This window comes from Lagopus leucura, unplaced genomic scaffold, assembly GCF_019238085.1.
Source record: "Lagopus leucura isolate 7727_CA_CO unplaced genomic scaffold, USGS_WTPT01 Super-Scaffold_100021, whole genome shotgun sequence".
Taxonomy (NCBI): domain Eukaryota; kingdom Metazoa; phylum Chordata; class Aves; order Galliformes; family Phasianidae; genus Lagopus; species Lagopus leucura.
In genome coordinates, this window is record NW_024962274.1 from 5,890,373 (window position 1) to 5,907,361 (window position 16,989).

General features: G+C 37.8%; 1 protein-coding gene across 1 annotated transcript in view; it reads left to right on the top strand.

Moving 5' to 3' along the window:
* The window catches only part of DNER (delta/notch like EGF repeat containing), a 106,062-nt gene that overhangs the window by 82,142 nt on the left and 6,931 nt on the right, over positions 1-16,989 (top strand). Inside the window, exons 8-12 of the mRNA XM_042878492.1 lie at positions 1,286-1,510; positions 5,953-6,075; positions 8,030-8,143; positions 9,807-9,938; positions 16,010-16,256. Coding sequence (XP_042734426.1) covers positions 1,286-1,510; positions 5,953-6,075; positions 8,030-8,143; positions 9,807-9,938; positions 16,010-16,256 — 841 coding nt within the window. The remainder of the gene's footprint in view (positions 1-1,285; positions 1,511-5,952; positions 6,076-8,029; positions 8,144-9,806; positions 9,939-16,009; positions 16,257-16,989) is intronic.

Below are 16,989 nucleotides of genomic sequence, written 5' to 3' on the forward strand. Positions count from 1 at the left end.
AGGGGTAAGATTTACAGACTGAATATTAATCCAAAGTGTCCCCTGTCATTATTTGTCTTCATGCTCTGAGTTGGTTTAGAACAGAGCCATCTCCTCCATCTTGATCCTTTCTGTAACCATCAGACACATGCTGTGCGTTTTTTTTAAATCTGTTTTTGTCTCTGATTAAAAGCTTTGGTACATTTAATTGATTCTGAAGGATATCTGAAATGTGGCTGATCTCTTTGGCTGCTGTGACAGTGGGGTCTGTTCTCTGCCTTTCACAGTGACAACTGTCATGGTTTATGCTTTAGAGCAGATTTTCTTGCTGGCTTGATCATTCTCAAGTGGGGACTGTCCTGATTTGCTCCTGGTTTGCCATTCTCAATGATTAATTTATTTAAATTTCAAGAGCTGTTCTACCATAGTAGATATTCCAGTGTGTTTTGACCAGGCATACTTCTGTTGCAATGAATGATACTATCTCCATGAGGAAATATTCATTAAAAAAACTACACTTGAATGGAAAAGAGAGTTTGATCTTTAATCTAATGCTAGGAATTGAATATTCTTTTCTGACCTGTGTTAGCTACTATAACTGTGCTTCTTGTAACCATGTGGATGTGATACAAACTGTATAGTTAATATACTGTAGTTCTATCATTTCTTCAAATATCACTCTTCTCTACATTACAAAAAAAAAAAAAAAAAACAAACAAGACAAACACCCACAATCAAATAACAAAACACAAGAAAGCCAAACAACTCCCTTGCAGGGATACTCTTTCCTTCCTACCTAATTTTGTACAGTGTTGCTTTAATGAATAATTAAATAAGAAACATTGTCATCAAAAAAGCTATTCTTTTATGCTATTAAAACACAGTTATACTCCTGTGGTCCTTTAGAGGCTGTTATTCTTAACCAGCACATTACCTTTAATAAGAAAAGTGAATTTGGGCTTCTCTTTTTTTTTTTTTTAATGTACCTTTCTATTCTGTTTCTGATCCCTAGAAAAGCACCTCTGCTTTTCTAGCCAGGTACAGTTAAGAATGTGGATAAGCCCTGCCAGATTCAATAAATATTTTTTTCACTTCTCTGTCTTAATCACATGATAGTATGATGCTGCCTGAAACTGCTTATATCTTCATGTTAACTGTGAAATTTGAGTTTATATAGGAAGCGTGGACTTTTCTAGTTTTCATTCAATAAAAAAATATGAATGTATGTCAATGGCTTAATTTTAAACTTGTTTAAATTGTTTGGTTACCAAAATGTTTAATTATCAAAAACATTTATTTCTTTTAGGGTTTTTAGGAATCTCCTGTGAAGAAAAAGTAGACCCTTGTGCATCAAATCCCTGCCAGAACAATGGAACTTGTTATGCAGATAGACTTGTCTACTCGTGCAGTTGTAGTTCTGGATTTACAGGACCTACGTGTGCTCAGCTTATTGACTTCTGTGCTCTGAATCCTTGTGCACATGGCATCTGTCGCAGTGTTGGAACCAGTTACAAATGCCTCTGTAGTCCCGGTTTGTACCAAACAGTTACATTACATATTTTATAAACCATCTGGTATTTTTGTATGTAGATTTCGATGTATACTTTAAAATTACTTCATTTTTTTCTTTTCAGTACATAAAGCACATTGAGCAGATGTTATATCTGTTTAGAGTAATGCTAGGAATCTACACATTCCATTTGAAAAATCAGAAGTTGCAGGGTAAGCACTGAAAATACCCACTGAGATCCATATGGCTTGGTTGACATTTACTGTTAAAGAATAGTAGTGTGCAGGATAAGTCTTTCTTAGGTGGGATAGCAGTGTCATTGAAGTTGCAAAGTTTGGGGGAAAGACTGGAGAACATAACAGTACTGTTTGGGAAAGGACTGGAAACAGACAAAGTAACTGAATAAGGTACAGTAGGAAAAAAAATGATTGCTAAATAGCAGAGGGTGTGAGCAGGAGAAAAAAAAATTGAAGTTCAAAATAACTACAGAAATCTGTATACAGCAAGGGCAGGTAGAAATATGGGAGCTCCTTGATAGCATCAACCTATTCCTTGACTGGCTAGTTTGTGTTCCGTTAGCTTGTTTAATTTCTGAACAGAAAAGTGCTGTTTTTCTGGCTCTTGAATGGTATAAGCTGTTAGGATATAAGCTGTTAGGACACGGTGAAGCAAAATCTCTGGAGGAAGGCAAAACCATTGAGATGCAGAGCTGGACAACACTGAAAGTGATCAATATATATCAATAGCATTTATCCTTAAGTGATTTCAAATGTATGACTGAAACCACAGTTGACTGAGAAAAAACAACCAAAGAACACTGAGGAGCATTTAAAAAAAAAATAAAAAAATTATGCTAGATATGGTCTGGAAAGTTCTGAAAAGAACTGTAGGAATTCAAACACAAAAGAGATATTTTACCCGTGTATAAGCAATACAAAAAGTCTCCAGCAGCCTCACCTTCCCAATTAGTGTAAAAACTGTCTTTGAAATGCCTAGTATAAAAAGGGATTGGATTTGCAGAGCTGTCCAAGGATCCTCCAGTGACATTCCTGGAAGCAGCACTCAGTGTCTCGGTCTGGGAAAAACAGCAAAGACTCTGACAGCCTGTTGCAATACTTGTGATGTTGGTGAATAAAATTTGTGTGCAGCTTGGTAGCATTATCAAAAGTTAATAATAAATATTCTGAACTACAGAGAGACATTACCATACATTAGTGGGAAAGAAATGATATCTACTTCTTGAGCTTGCAGGCTCTCTGGCTTGCAGGTTCTCAACATGAGTATGCCTCGCTCCAAGACTTTTTTTTGTATGGGAGTCTCTCACTTTCAAATATACCACAAAATACAGGTATGTTACATACAATACAGGTATAGCACATAATACAGGTATGTTAGCAGTAAGTTTACTAAATAATAGTTTAGAACTCCCTTATATATTGGTTATGCATTATATCTGAAACCCACTGTTTAAAAAAGAAAGCAGCAACTTATTTTTTGTGTGATGATGCCATGTTCTTTTTATATGGTATTTGACAGAGGATGTAATTTCTAATTATGAAAGCAAAGTGCTGCAAAATTTTGCTTCTTTTTTCAACTTGAATGCCATCCTTTCTTTATGCAGTTTCTACTAGCAGGTATACAGTGTCATCTGGATTTTCATTTTTGTTACTCTTGCCTCAAAAATTAAACAGGAGAGAATTTTAAACAGTTCCAATTAAACTAAGGTCTGCGAAAGTTCCCTTGCTTAGTAAGCAGTTTGATTTCTAGATTGGTACACTGGCCAAAAACACATGATGAATGAGAAGTCGTGGTTACTATGCTTGTATATCTTGCATATCACGTTTTGCAGAATGCTCACAACCAGGCATTCGCTACTGATTTTTGTGCGTGTGTTGACTCTCATGAGCATAGTCATGCATAACCTACACCGTGTAATAGCTTGTACAGAAACGCTAATTTGTATAAATTAACTTGGAAAGCTGACTGATGCCTTTGAATAATCTCATTTCCAAATTGGGAAAGAAAAATAGTCAGCGTTTCTGAGGTTTTAAATGAACAGATTTATTTCTTGATCACATAATATACAACTAGGTTGGTGAGGAGCTGTGTGTGAACTGATGTTCCTTGTGAATTAGAGTTCTCTTTTGCTTTTTATCCCATTAGGCCTTCCCAATAAAAATGGGTTTTGTCCTACTGTCTTAATTTGCTAAAGTGTTAAGTGTGGATAAGCACAGGAATCACTGCCAAGGAGGCAGTGTGTGAGAGACCTTCAAAAGCTTTCAACCTTGTTCTTTATCGACTTACAAAGAGAGAGGAAGCATCTCTCTCCCTTTTGTTAACCTGTTAACGCAGATATTCTCAGGAGGTCGGCAGACACTGCTGTATCTTTTGCCCCATCAGCTTGTTCTTGAGGGTTCTGACAAAGCCCATGGCTTCTCATCAGCCTGCTTGATACAGATTTTGTGTTCCCTTTCATGTTCTTTCCCTTTGTAATTTTTGACACAGCCATGTTGAAAAGTGCCTTAGCACAGGTAGTTGTCTGTAGCCCATGCCTCCCTGTTGCTTCACAAGAAGGATTTGGGAATCCAGGTGAGAGTGGCAGCAGATCTGTTACTGCCCTTGTGAAGATGGATAACAAAGGACAGTTGTTTAGAAGGAGAAGAGGTAATGCAGGGACATCTTTATTTTATTTTACCTTTTAGGTTCACTATTCCTTTCCCAGCCTCTGAAGAGAGCACATCAAAGTGAAACTGTCAATGGCAGATTCTGCTGATGTGCATGAAACTGAAGGTATATTCACTTTGTAGTGACCTGGAAAAATAATTTAATCTTTTTAGGTGTCCTTTTTAAAGCCACAATGACAAACTTGTTTTCTCTTGTTCAGGACACAGCAGCTAGAGTAGTGTTGTTAATGTACATGGCATTCCTTTCTGAACATGTCCATAGAAATGTTATACACAACATGGTAGGCAAATAGCTGTATTTGGTATTGCTTGTGAGTTTAATCCTTGTGCTACAAAGGAAGCAACTGTGCTGTAATCTGTTATTCTGAATTTATTTCTGAAATATTCTCCCAATTCCATCTCAATTCTTTAATAAAACAAACCCACAAATGGTTAGCTTGAATGATCTGCTTCTGCATCCAGTACCATGCATGGCTCATACACCAGTGTAATTTAAAAGCAAGTGTGAAGAGAAGCCCTTCAGCAGGTGCACTGCACCACAGCAGGTGCAGTGCTGTGGGTGAGGGCCTGGGGGCCTGCACATGGGGGAGATGCATCTTCTGGCTTTGGAGAAAATGGTTCTGAAATGTGTCTTAGTAAGTCCAGCTTACTAAGTCCTTTTCCCTGGAGTCTTTATTCATGTCCATAACATCTGAATTTATGATATGGTCATTTATCTACTACTTTTATAGTTGTACGTAACAAGTAAATAAAGATCTTAAAAACCATATAAAACCTATTACAACACACAGCATTATGATGTAGATTACAAATACGTATTCGCTGTATTGCGTCACAGTAACTATTTGTGTTTGTACTTTGAAGAAAGAACATCTTTTGTTTGTACTCTTAAATTCTAAGCCTTCCCCTAATGGTTATTTGGCTAATTATGAAGCACTCCCTGAACCTCAGATGAGTGGGAAATAACTGCTTAGAAACACTTGAGCAGATTGCCTTTTTCATTGGTCAGACATACCTGTTTACAGGGAGGAAGCAATGTTTATGTTGCATTTAATCACATAATTTATACTTACTGAGAATTGTGACCAGTTTATTTCCTAGAAATATTGTCTAGAAAGACTTTTCAACTACTGTTAAGACTGATGATCATATATATATTTCAAGCAGATTATCTCCCTTTTTTGTATTTTATGGTAAAAGTGAGTGGCCCTTAACAAGCCTCAAAACTATTCTGTGCTCAAATTTTCTTTGTCTGAATAGCCAGACCATAATACCTCCCTACTATACTTGGGAATACCATATAAATAAAGTATCTTAATGCTTATGAATTTTTTTGACTTTGTACAGTGTAAGTTGAAATATATTGTCATTCTAATTACCATTTTACAGTTATCACTTCTTTGATGAAAAGTTGCTTTGTGGCAAGGACTCAAGAAAACTCGAATATGTAGAAAATAGATTATTCCATTTTGTCATCTGAATGCAGTCATTTGCATTGTTCACAGTGGCTTTGGCCAGCTGCCTCAGTGCCTGCCACCTCACTGTGCTTTATCACATTGAGACTGGCTGGGTTGTCTCAGATTCCTGGATTATTATATGTATATATATATTTTGTCATTTTACCTTTGGAGCAGATGTCTTTAAATTAATGTCTCAACATGTATCTGCCTGGACAGTGCATTTCAACTAGCACACACCTGCACACAGCCTATCAAAGCATAATTATTAATTTTGACTGGACAGTGTTTCACGGCTTTATTTCCTTTTTGTGTGATTTAGGTTACCATGGCCTTTACTGTGAGGAAGAATACAATGAATGCCTTTCTACACCCTGCCAGAATGGGGCCACCTGCAGAGACCTCGAAAATGGCTACAAGTGCTTGTGTCTTGCTGAATATGAAGGTAAAATGGCTCTCATCTCTTGTTTTTTGAATGTTCCATGTATTATTTTACTATAGGTTTGGTTAAAAACTGATATACCGAATCCTCTGTTGAGCAGAAACAAATCCTGCACGTAAAATCAATAGTAGCAAGCTTTGGTGTAGATCCTGATCCCATGGTCTTCATTCCCATGAGTAGTTCAGAGTAGTTCAGACATAGCCAGCTTGTGTAGTTACTCATTTGAGAAATGTATGCTCCTGTATGGGGACAAGTGGAATCTGTCTATTCTTCTGAAGTGTGCTTTTTTCCTACTGTTTTTAAGTTGTGCAGAGGGTTTTCAAAGAAAGAATAATAAAATTCTTTCATCAGCAATTCTTGGGAGCCATTATATGGAGAGCTTTCCAAATCTTACTTTGGATTTTCCTAGTGAAGTGGGTTAAAAACACAGTGATAAAATATTAGTATTCAAAGCAGATTAGCACAGAGGAGTAAAAAGGGAAGTTTTTATTTTGGCTGTTCATTTAGAAGACCATAAAGCTCAGTAGCAATAGTTCTGTGACTGCTTTACCACGTTAAGCACATCTGGTCCTGGACATATTTGAATGAAATCTGTCTTCAGTGTTTCACAAATGATTTAAATATAGAGCAGGAAAGTATGTGCTTTACTGTACAAAATCTTTTATCTTGCACTAGATTTTAGCTTTAGACAGTGTAGCACTTTACCATTCTGTGATACATCCATCCCTCTGTGGAGGGCTAAAACACTGCTTTGTTTTGTGTGTTCTGTTTGGAGTTGTGCTGTGAGAATATTCTGAACTTATGTATTATTTCTATTATATATCTATAAACATGGAATGATTATGTTTTAAGGAACATTACCCCAGCATTTTTTCTTAACTCTTTGTTAAAAGAATTGCTTAACCCAGCAACTTTTCTTAACTCTTAACACTATAATGCTCTTAAGAGTATCAGCCTTTATCCATGTTGATAAGTAATGCTCATTTAACAGCTTTTTGAGGCTAAATATTCATTCCATGCTGCTGATTGCACTGTTCTTTGTCAATAAAGAATTCATCACTGAAGAGGTGTAGTCAGATGACCCTCAGCTTTTCATGACAGGAGCATTTAAGGAGCACTTAACCATAACATTATGACTTCATCTTTTGCTTTCAACCAGTCTGTACGTGCAAGTGAGAGCTCTGTGCATTCAGCATATTTTGCTTCAAATTAAAGCATTAGACCTGGTCCTCTGAACACTTTTTGCTGATTACCGAGCTTTCTTCTTTCCACACTTAATGTATGCAGTGTTCCTAATGAACAGAGCAGAGGTAACTGGCTCCAGATATTATGTGGGCTATTATGTGGGCTTCAATTTTACTAATGCCTCTCCCCGTCTGCAGTCCCCCTCCATGCCCCTGCCTTCTTCTGGACAGACTCCTGGTAGCTCCCAACATGCAAACGTGGCTCCTGACTCTGCTGGTCTCCTCTGCTTTGCTGCAGAAGTAGACGCTGACTAACTCAAGTGTTTACTTATAGCTATGCATTTGAATAAATTAATTTATCTTCTTAATTGCCTCAGCTGTGCTCCTCCATTTCCTGCGAAGGTCAATGAGAGGCATCAGAATGCTTATGCATATAATTACATTTTTATGTTCAGTTATTACTGAAGATGATTATTGTTTAAATTTTATTGAAGAATAGCTGATCAGATTATGCATCACTATGTCATTGTTTTTTGTAGAAACTCCAGCAGGTCTTGTTAGCAGAAATTGCCCTACCTCCCTCATGGGTCATAAGGGCAGTGGGAAAGCATGTGTATTAAAGCTTCACCACCCCAGAATGTATGGCTGCAGTCATACGGCAGGCTTGGAAGTTGCACATCATTGCACTCCTCCAGATGAAGTTACCACCTGTTCTGATTCCAGACAGTCAATGTGCATAATGTTAACAGCAGTTACTAATTTTTCCTTTTCAGGAAGTCTCTGTGAATTATACAAAGATCCTTGTGTTAACATCAACTGTCAGAATGGTGGCACTTGTGACAGTGAAGGGCTGAATGCCACATGTATTTGTGCACCTGGATACGCAGGCAAGTAATTTGTGCCTTACACAGCATGTTTAGTTGACAGTGTTTACCATGTCCGAAAAGAAGACAAACACCAAATAAGACAGCATCTCTTGAAGGACACTAATTAATTTGGATAGTGGTGGATTGTAGTCAGTCTAGTGGGAATAAAAATTTATTGATATTTCTTGCAATTCCTTTCAAATTAAAAAGTTTTGTAGTAAAAAAGTATGTTGTTGAAGGGAATTCACTAGGCAAATGTCTGTCTAGTGTACTTTCTGAGATTTCTGCTTGAGACTAGATTGCATTTTAAAAATAAAATTGTGAAGAGTTTCAGGTAAGCCAATATACTAATTGGACACTTGAAACTGGAAGATGTTGTAACCTTGACCCATTAATTACTGTGAAATGAAGAAACCACTCATTCTGTTACCTGAATATACAATCTCTAAAAGCCCTGAAGTGCTTGTTACAAATCAGTTTGTACTTTCAGAGTAATGATAAGCAGCCCATTTAATCCTTTGGCCTTATATTTAAACTGATATGATTTGTGTAATCAAAATATCTGCTATAATATATTCTAGAATTTGATGCTCTGTTAGTCATATAAGGTAGCATCCAAGTGATAGTAATAGATGAACCTATTCATAGCCTTTTGTAGATCAAATAGTGCTTTTTTTTCTGTGATAAAGGCCATAAAAAAAAAAGCTTTCTGTTGCACAGCGACTGTTTCTTAGAGGCACTTATTATCTACATTATAATAACTCCATAGCAATTTGGGATATAATGGCAATTTGTTATATTGTATTTGCTTTAGAAAGAATTTATATTTAAAGCAAGGAGAGAATACTCTGAGTGAGGTAAGTCAAGTCACTTAGCCATTAAGTTTTGTTCTTACTTGGTTGAACAAGGGTTTTTCCTTTCTAAGGGTTCTGTGTGGCTTCTTGAAGGACTTATGGAATATTTTTGATGTTCTTAGAGTCGTGGAATGGTTTGGGTTGGAAGGAGCTTTAAAGATCACCCAGTTCCAACCTCCCAGTTGTGGTCTGGTTGCCCCACACCAGATCAGACTGCCCATGGCCCCATCCAACCTGGCCTTAAACACTTCCAGGGATGGTCATCCACAGCTCTCTGGGCCTCGCTGCCCTCTGAGTAAAAAATTACTTCCTAACATCTAAAGTGCCTCTTTTCTAATCTAAAGCCACACCCCCTTCTCCTGTCACTATCAGCCCTTGTAAAAAGTCAGTCCCCCTGCTTATAAGCTCCATTCAAGTACTCAGAGGCCACAAGGAGGTCTTCCCAGAGCTTTCTCTTCTGCAGACTGAACAATCATAGAATGGTTTGGGTTGGAAGGGACCTTTAAGATGGCGTAGTTCCAATCCCCTGCAATAGGCAGGGACACCTCCAGCTACACCAGGTTGCTCAAAGCTCTCTCCAGCCTGGCCTTGAATGCCTTCAAGGAGGAGGCATCCAACTCCCTCAGCCTGTCTTTATCAGAGAGGTGCTCCAACCCTCAGAGCATCATTGTGGCCTTCCTCTTTGTGGCCACTCTGCGAACAAAGATGCTTTTGAGCTATAAGGTATTAAGCAGAGAAAAATCAAATGACATTGCTGACATGTCTAATGTGTGATACGGCTGCTGTATAGAAGTTGGTTTTTTGGTTTTTTTTTTGTCTCCTGATACAAGGTGAAGAATGTGAAATTGACATTAACGACTGTGACAGCAACCCATGTCACCATGCTGGAACTTGCATAGATCAGCCCGGTGGTTACACTTGTCACTGTCCACATGGGTGGGTTGGTGCAAACTGTGAAATACGTAAGTTTTGTAAGAACTTTAAAAAGTTGTGGTTTCTTTTAAGAAATACATATATATATAAGTACTTAATTGTCTTAAAAACTTTTTAAAATGATACTGGCTTATGCTACAGAAATGTACATTTTTCTCTAAATATTTGTCTCTACAAATAATCCAAATCATCTGTAAATTATCAAAATTCTGTTAAATGCATTTTAGAGGAGAATGCTGAACTAGATTTGGACAATAGGGATCAAGCATAAGGATGATCGGGATGAAGATAAGGCCACAGCATTTCAAAAGTAGCTGTGAAAGCTGGAAAATTCTGTTTCTGGCACCTTTCCTGGTGATGTGTTGGACCAGATTGTCAAAGACGCTGCCTCACAGTTGGGCACTATGCAGTTTGTCTCTTAATTGCACGTATGCTTCAGAGCATGTTCGTACTCAACTTGTGTAAAGAGCTGTGTACACAGCAGACTGGTACTGACTTCTGAGCACCTGCCATTCTAGAAATGTTTCCACAAAACTTTTGAACTTGCTTCCCTCAGGCCACCAGGTCTGTGTAATTATGCTGACTGGTGTGCACATGCTGTTACCAACCTTTTTCAGGAATAATTTCCACCAGATTTGTTGGGAAGATAAAGGTCTCTTAGACAAAGTATTTCCTAACATTTAGTAAGATTTAGGGAAGGTCTGGTAAACTCCATTGTGATCCCCCTTAGCACAGAGGAAAGCTTTAGTGCAAACTTGCACTTATTAAGCAGTAGAGAGTATATGAGAAGAAGGAAATATGAAGCCCAACTGTGGAATATTTAATACAGAAATTAGTTTTTATTCCTGCTGCACAGAGGGCTACTTTATATTTCACTGATGTCTCATTCTTGGGCTACAGATTTCTTCTCTACTCAACTTTAGCTGTTCTTGAATGCTCAGATTCCATGGCCATAGATCCCTTCAAGATTTTACACAGATGCACACATTTCTGTGAGGGGATTATTTACACCTCTAGCATTTTACACAGAGAATACACACAGAAAATTCCTATTGTACATTTATGAGAAAATGTCTACACAAAGGCTGGAATAAAAAATGTTTTCTATGTATCATTTCCACAGTGACAATATAAAGCTTCATCTTTTACTAAAACATTGCTTAAATATGTCAACTGCTTTTTAAGTTTATTTCTATTCTCAGTGTTAGTCCCTACTTTAACCCAAAATGTCATCACCCAGCGTGGTGTTGGGAACACAGTGCTGTGTGCTGGCTGTACGCAATATTGCTGGTGCTACGCGGTGATCAAATGAGCTTTTACAGACAGCGCTGCTCGACATGCATGTCTCAGGAGTCACTGAGTTAATGAGCAAGGAAGTACAATTCTGTCTTCGTTAGCTAAGTAGTGGGCTGACAGATGAGCTCAGTTCTTAGAAAAGCAATCATCGTCCTTTAGACCTGTTTCAAGGAGTGCCTGCATATAGTAACAATTACGTTTCTGTTACGTTATGGAATGAACAACTAAGGGAAAACAGGGAGGGCTGCATGTTTCTGAGCCCTGCAGATGAGCTGTATGAAATCAGGGATGTTTGCTCTGGAGTCCTTTGGCTGTCATGCCCTAGGGTGACTAAGATTTTGGTGCTTTCAACCACAGATACATAGTGTAAATGTGGGAAATGGGGAGAAAGCAGAACAGATGGTGGAAGGAGCCGTTTCAGCCGCCCAGCTGCTCAATTATTCCTGCATCACTCTGTAAGGGACATATACCTCTAATAACTAAAAAGACAGCTGAGGTTCAAGCTTACAACTGTGAGTGGTCAAATAAATTCTTTCTGACCCAATTTGTAAGTCTGCAAGAGAAGGAGTGGAAAAAACTAAACTTGAAACATCATTCTCTTGAGTGAGGAGATTGTCTCTGCTTAGTGCATATTTTTCTACATGTAGCATCTGGTTATACATGAACAGCAGTGGCCTTGTCTGCTGCTCAAGAACTTGGAATTTCTTTTCATTACATGCTTGTAAACGATGTAATTTTAAATGATGGAAAGAAGCAACAGCATGTATTTATTACTGTAGCAAGCCTTTCACTGACTTCACTGATCTGTTCTTCTATCTTGTGACTGTTGTGACTAGAGGCAGGCAATTATCTGAGTGTTAATTGACACTGATAATACTGCAAGCCTGATTTTTAACCAGAAATATTGGTCCTTTCCTTCCCACCTCAATATTTGGGCTGTAAATCATATTGTATTTTTTGTGGCAACTGCTTTCAATTGAAGAGGCTGAAATTATTGTGGATGTATTTTTTTTCCAAACAAACCAGATGCTGGAGTTATATATGTAATAATAGTGTAGAGAAATTAAAAATGCAATCTACCACTAGTTTCTTCGGTAAGCTTATCATCAACAAATGTCAGTTTCCCTTGCTAGTAAAGTTTCTTTTATCCAACATCAAATGAAAATGTTGTTACGGGGCCCTGTGATACTTCACAGCAGCCAGATCTAGGTATGGACATGCAGCTTCTCTAATCAGTACAGTGGCTAATACACAAAGCTGTGGAAGGTTTCCTAAACTCCCTGGATTTTAACAGGTATATAAAGGATTATGCAAATAGAGAGGGACTGAGTTTTGAAGAAATCACTTTGCAGAAGGATTTAAAAGCATTTTGATCTGCAGGTTTTTTTTACAGAGCTATGTATCTGTGGGAAGTTCTTTCTGCTCAGAGCTAAGAGTTGTCTGTCTGATCTGAACTCAGTCTGGTCATGTCTAGAAATAAAAAGTCCATATCCAGCTCCTTTATGAACAGATACAGCACATCTCAGCTTGCTGGAGCTCAATCAGTGGTGCATGGAATTTCTATTCAGCTCTAAAGGTTGAATCTTTTGGTATATCTGCTTCTGCTGGTGTCCCCGTAGCCCCTTGTCATATTTATTATATTGCTTCAGCATTTTGTGGATAATAGTGTATTGGAAATTAGATTTACATGCTGTATACTGGCTTCCTCTCTATTGGACCATCCTCTGAACACTGGAAAAAGACAAGATGGATTGCTGTTAGGGAGTCTTTTGACTAAATCCATCACACTTTATCTTTAGTGACTTTCTGTTACTGGCTGCTATGAAGGAGGCTGACTGTACTTAGCTTGTTGAAAAATTCTCCAATTACTGTTAGTTCCCCATTTTATTTTACTAGCTATCTGTTTTACCAGCTTGAATAACTGAAATCACTACTCTACTATCCCATCAGGGTTTCAGAGTTATCCTTTTGTCAGATGGCATTCTTCAGTTTTCAAGCTCTGTATATACAAAAAAAAAAAACAACCAGTGAAGAGAAATGTAATTCGCCTAGATGAACTGTGATATTTATTAGAACATGTTATGGTTCTTTACCAGTGTTAGCAATTCCAATTAAATAGGATTAAATTGGTCTTAATTATAAGTAAGAGATTTTTCTTTTAAGATGAACTGTATTTGCCTAAAAAGTTAATGGAGCATTCGATGTAAAAATGGTTACGAAATGTCTCTCATGGATTCTCTAATGCCTGCTAGTTATATAGTTAATATCATAACCTTTGCCACTGCTGTAATTATTAATGTATTTATGTTCTTTCTAATCTTTGGAGTATAAGCTGTTAATCTTTGTATTTTTATCTGCTGAAGAAGAAAGGAAGAAATATCTCTCATACCTAGTATGTAGAGATGGAAGACACAGAGTCTAAAGCAGGACTGTCTTGCCATATATTTGCTCACATGAGATCTGATTTTGGCTTAGTCTGACAACCTGACAGAAACCACCATGTGTGATGAATGTGCTGCAGGACAAAAATAGAAACCTATCCCAAACTGCACAGAGCACAGCTGCACTTGCTCCTCATTGTCTGCCCGAGCAAATCGCAGTAACAGCACTATAGAAACATTAAATCCCTGAATGATTCAGGCAGATAGAAACTTTACTGATCTCTTTTTTTAGGAAGATTTTTTAGGAAGATTTAAAAAAACAACACTAACAAGCAGTCCCGTAAACACAGAGCAAATTTGCAAACACAAAGTGTGAGAAAGCACAAGCTTGGGGTGCATCAGGACAGCCCTTTACTATTATATAAGAAAAGCATCCATTTCTTCAAAGAGCGCCCAGATGAATCCCATATGCTAATCTTTCAGACTTTCCCTCTACTTTCCTCTAAAATAGATTTTTTTTTTCCTGCACTACCTGTATGTTCCCCTGTATTTCTGTGATAAATGCAGATTCTATCCAGAGATGCTACTAAACTTGTCATTGTCGCTCAGGGGTTCAAATCACTTAACCATCATCAACATCCTTGAGAGGTGGCTGCTAAGAATATGCTAACGTTCTCAAAGCACGTCCTTGACAACCCTGTTCCCAGACTGCATTTGTCATTAAGTAAAAGGAGTTTCCCAAACAGTGTAAAGCAGAAGTCCCTTTAAAAAAAGAACAGTCACTTTCTAGAAATAACTTGAGAAGAGTGTCAGATTTCTGTAGTTAAAATGATTCAAGTCCATTCCAGGTCTGAAATAATTTACCGTAGCCTTAAAGGACTGCCAAAAATGAACCCTAGAGGGAAGTGCAGGCTAGTAAGAAATCTAAAGTTAATAAGAAAGAAGTGTGAAGACATAGGCAATTGATAAATAATTTGCTTGGCATTGACAGGCAATAGTTTGGGCATTGAGAATATTTATAGAAAAAAGTTGGGGATATATAAATACAGGAAGCCTCTTCCAGATTAGCTCTACTTTAATTTCTGCTTTGAGACCTTTCAGGGAACTTAGGCATGAGCTCAGTACTTATGAAGTGCCCTTTTGTCCTTGAAATGCTGGTCCTTCATAGGAATGCGTATCTGCCTTCCTGTGCTTTGCAGGGCGCTATGCATCTCATAAGAGAGGAATGGTTTTTCTTCAGTACAGGCATTTTAAATGGAAGGTTCCAAATATACTCATGTCCAGATATGTTCCAAAACCATAATCTTTCAAGTCTGATCATATGCCATTCTAAGAATGGACCTTAAGCATAAGGTCTTTGGCAGAATGATGGTGGAAGATGTTAGTGCAAAAAATAATAAGCTTCTTGAGCAAAGTGTCATGCCTACATTAAGAGAACTCCTCGACCTGCACTGTCATCTCTGGAAGAGGCAGTCTTTTTTTCCTCGAGTGACTTCTGCTTTGTCTGTACGTGAGGGGTGATGATTGTTTACCCTGATACAGCTGTCAAAATAATGGGGCTAAGGAAGAAAATGTATGAGACACGGTGCCTGTTTTTTGTACTAATCTGTGCACTGACAGAAAGTCTTATCTACTTAGGCTACAGAATTTTTTTGGTCGGAGAATGTAGTCTTGCAAACCAACAAGAATATTGATCTGTACTGGGAGATCACCTAAATCTAATTCCACCTTGCTTGAAGGTGAAAATTATCAAGCTTTTGAGGACTTGAAAAAGACTTTAAAAAGTTTTTTCTCGCTATTTTAAAACATTGTGAATTTGTATAGTAATAACAGATAAAAAAAAATTAAGGCAAGAAAGGTGCATTTGAGGGTTTTTGGGAGAACAGTCTGGTGCTGAAAGTATCTGCATTTTGGTACAGACACAACAAAGCACCGTATTTGAAAATAAAACCGAACATGTTTAATACGCATTAAATCATATTTTAGTAGAAGCATTCACTAATTTATTGGGAGAAATTGCACAGAAAATCTATAAAGCACTGGAAACTTTCAGATAAAAAACCTCCCTGCCTTCATAGAGCATGCAGTTTAGTAAAGCATAATGTGAGAATAACTAGCTCGCTTTCTATAATTTGGATTAAAGAGGAGACCAAACTAGAGAAATGATTTTTTATGATCATTAAAAAGGTACAAAAATGATGATTGAAAGATCAAGTAGTGCTGTTTGAATTTGCTGCACATTAGGCATGCTGAGATATCCATAGCAGAGCCTGGAAAGTTTCAAATTATGTATTCCTGGCTCAAAAGTCTCTAGAAAAATACTGAAAGTGTATATAATAAAATAATTCCATTCAGCAGGAAGGTTATCAAGTACTATTTCATACTATAAAATACTAATTATACTTTCTGTTTCTTATTGGCAGATCTGCAGTGGAAGTCCGGGCACATGGCAGAGAGCCTCACAAACATGCCTCGTCACTCCCTTTACATCATAATTGGGGCTCTCTGTGTAGCATTCGTCCTGATGCTGATTATTCTAATTGTGGGAATATGTCGCATCAGCCGTATCGAATACCAAGGCTCTTCCAGGCCAGCCTACGAAGAGTTTTACAATTGTAGAAGCATCGACAGTGAATTCAGTAATGCAATCGCTTCTATCCGACATGCCAGGTTTGTTCTGGGGATGTTAATTTAAAAGAAATCTGTTGTGATATGCAATTTCAGTCCCTGCGTGTTGCATCTAACTGCTGCTGGCAGAGAATGGGCTGCTTCGCTCTGAGAAGACTGGATCAGTGGCATTGCTCCTTGTTCTTTCTGATCCCTGTTCTGTTCTCAGCTCAAGTATGGTAACCCAGCACAACTCCTTGAAGGCAGCAGGAGTTACTCTGACTTTGTTTGGTGTGACTAGTGAAGAGGGACAGATGCAGTCCTTAGCCTGTAAGATCTGTTTAGTGTAAAAATACTCTCTAACTGATGCATGCGAGTGATTTGATGAGACAGCAAAGCCAGTTGTTGATTTTTTGATTAATTTACCATACTATTCAGTTGGATTCTTCAAATGACTCATCTTCTGTGCCTTATTTGCCTCCAACTGAGAATCTTTCTTACTTGCTTTCCTCAAGAGAGTAGTCTCTTGATGTTTAATTTTAATGGAGTGATGGCACCCAGGGCATTGAGTGTTGGAATAATACAAAAGCCAGACTGGAAGGGATTCAAGAGCTCAAGAGCAAGCCATTGTATTGATGTAGCATTAATTATACCTAGCTCTCTGCCAATAATTGCCTTTAAAAATCTCCAAAGTAGTTGAATTGAGTTAGAAAGTGCTTTCCTAAAATCCAGCCTAGATTTTCTTTGCTATGCATTAGACCACTTCTTACTGTTTTTCAGGTCATCATGCACAGTA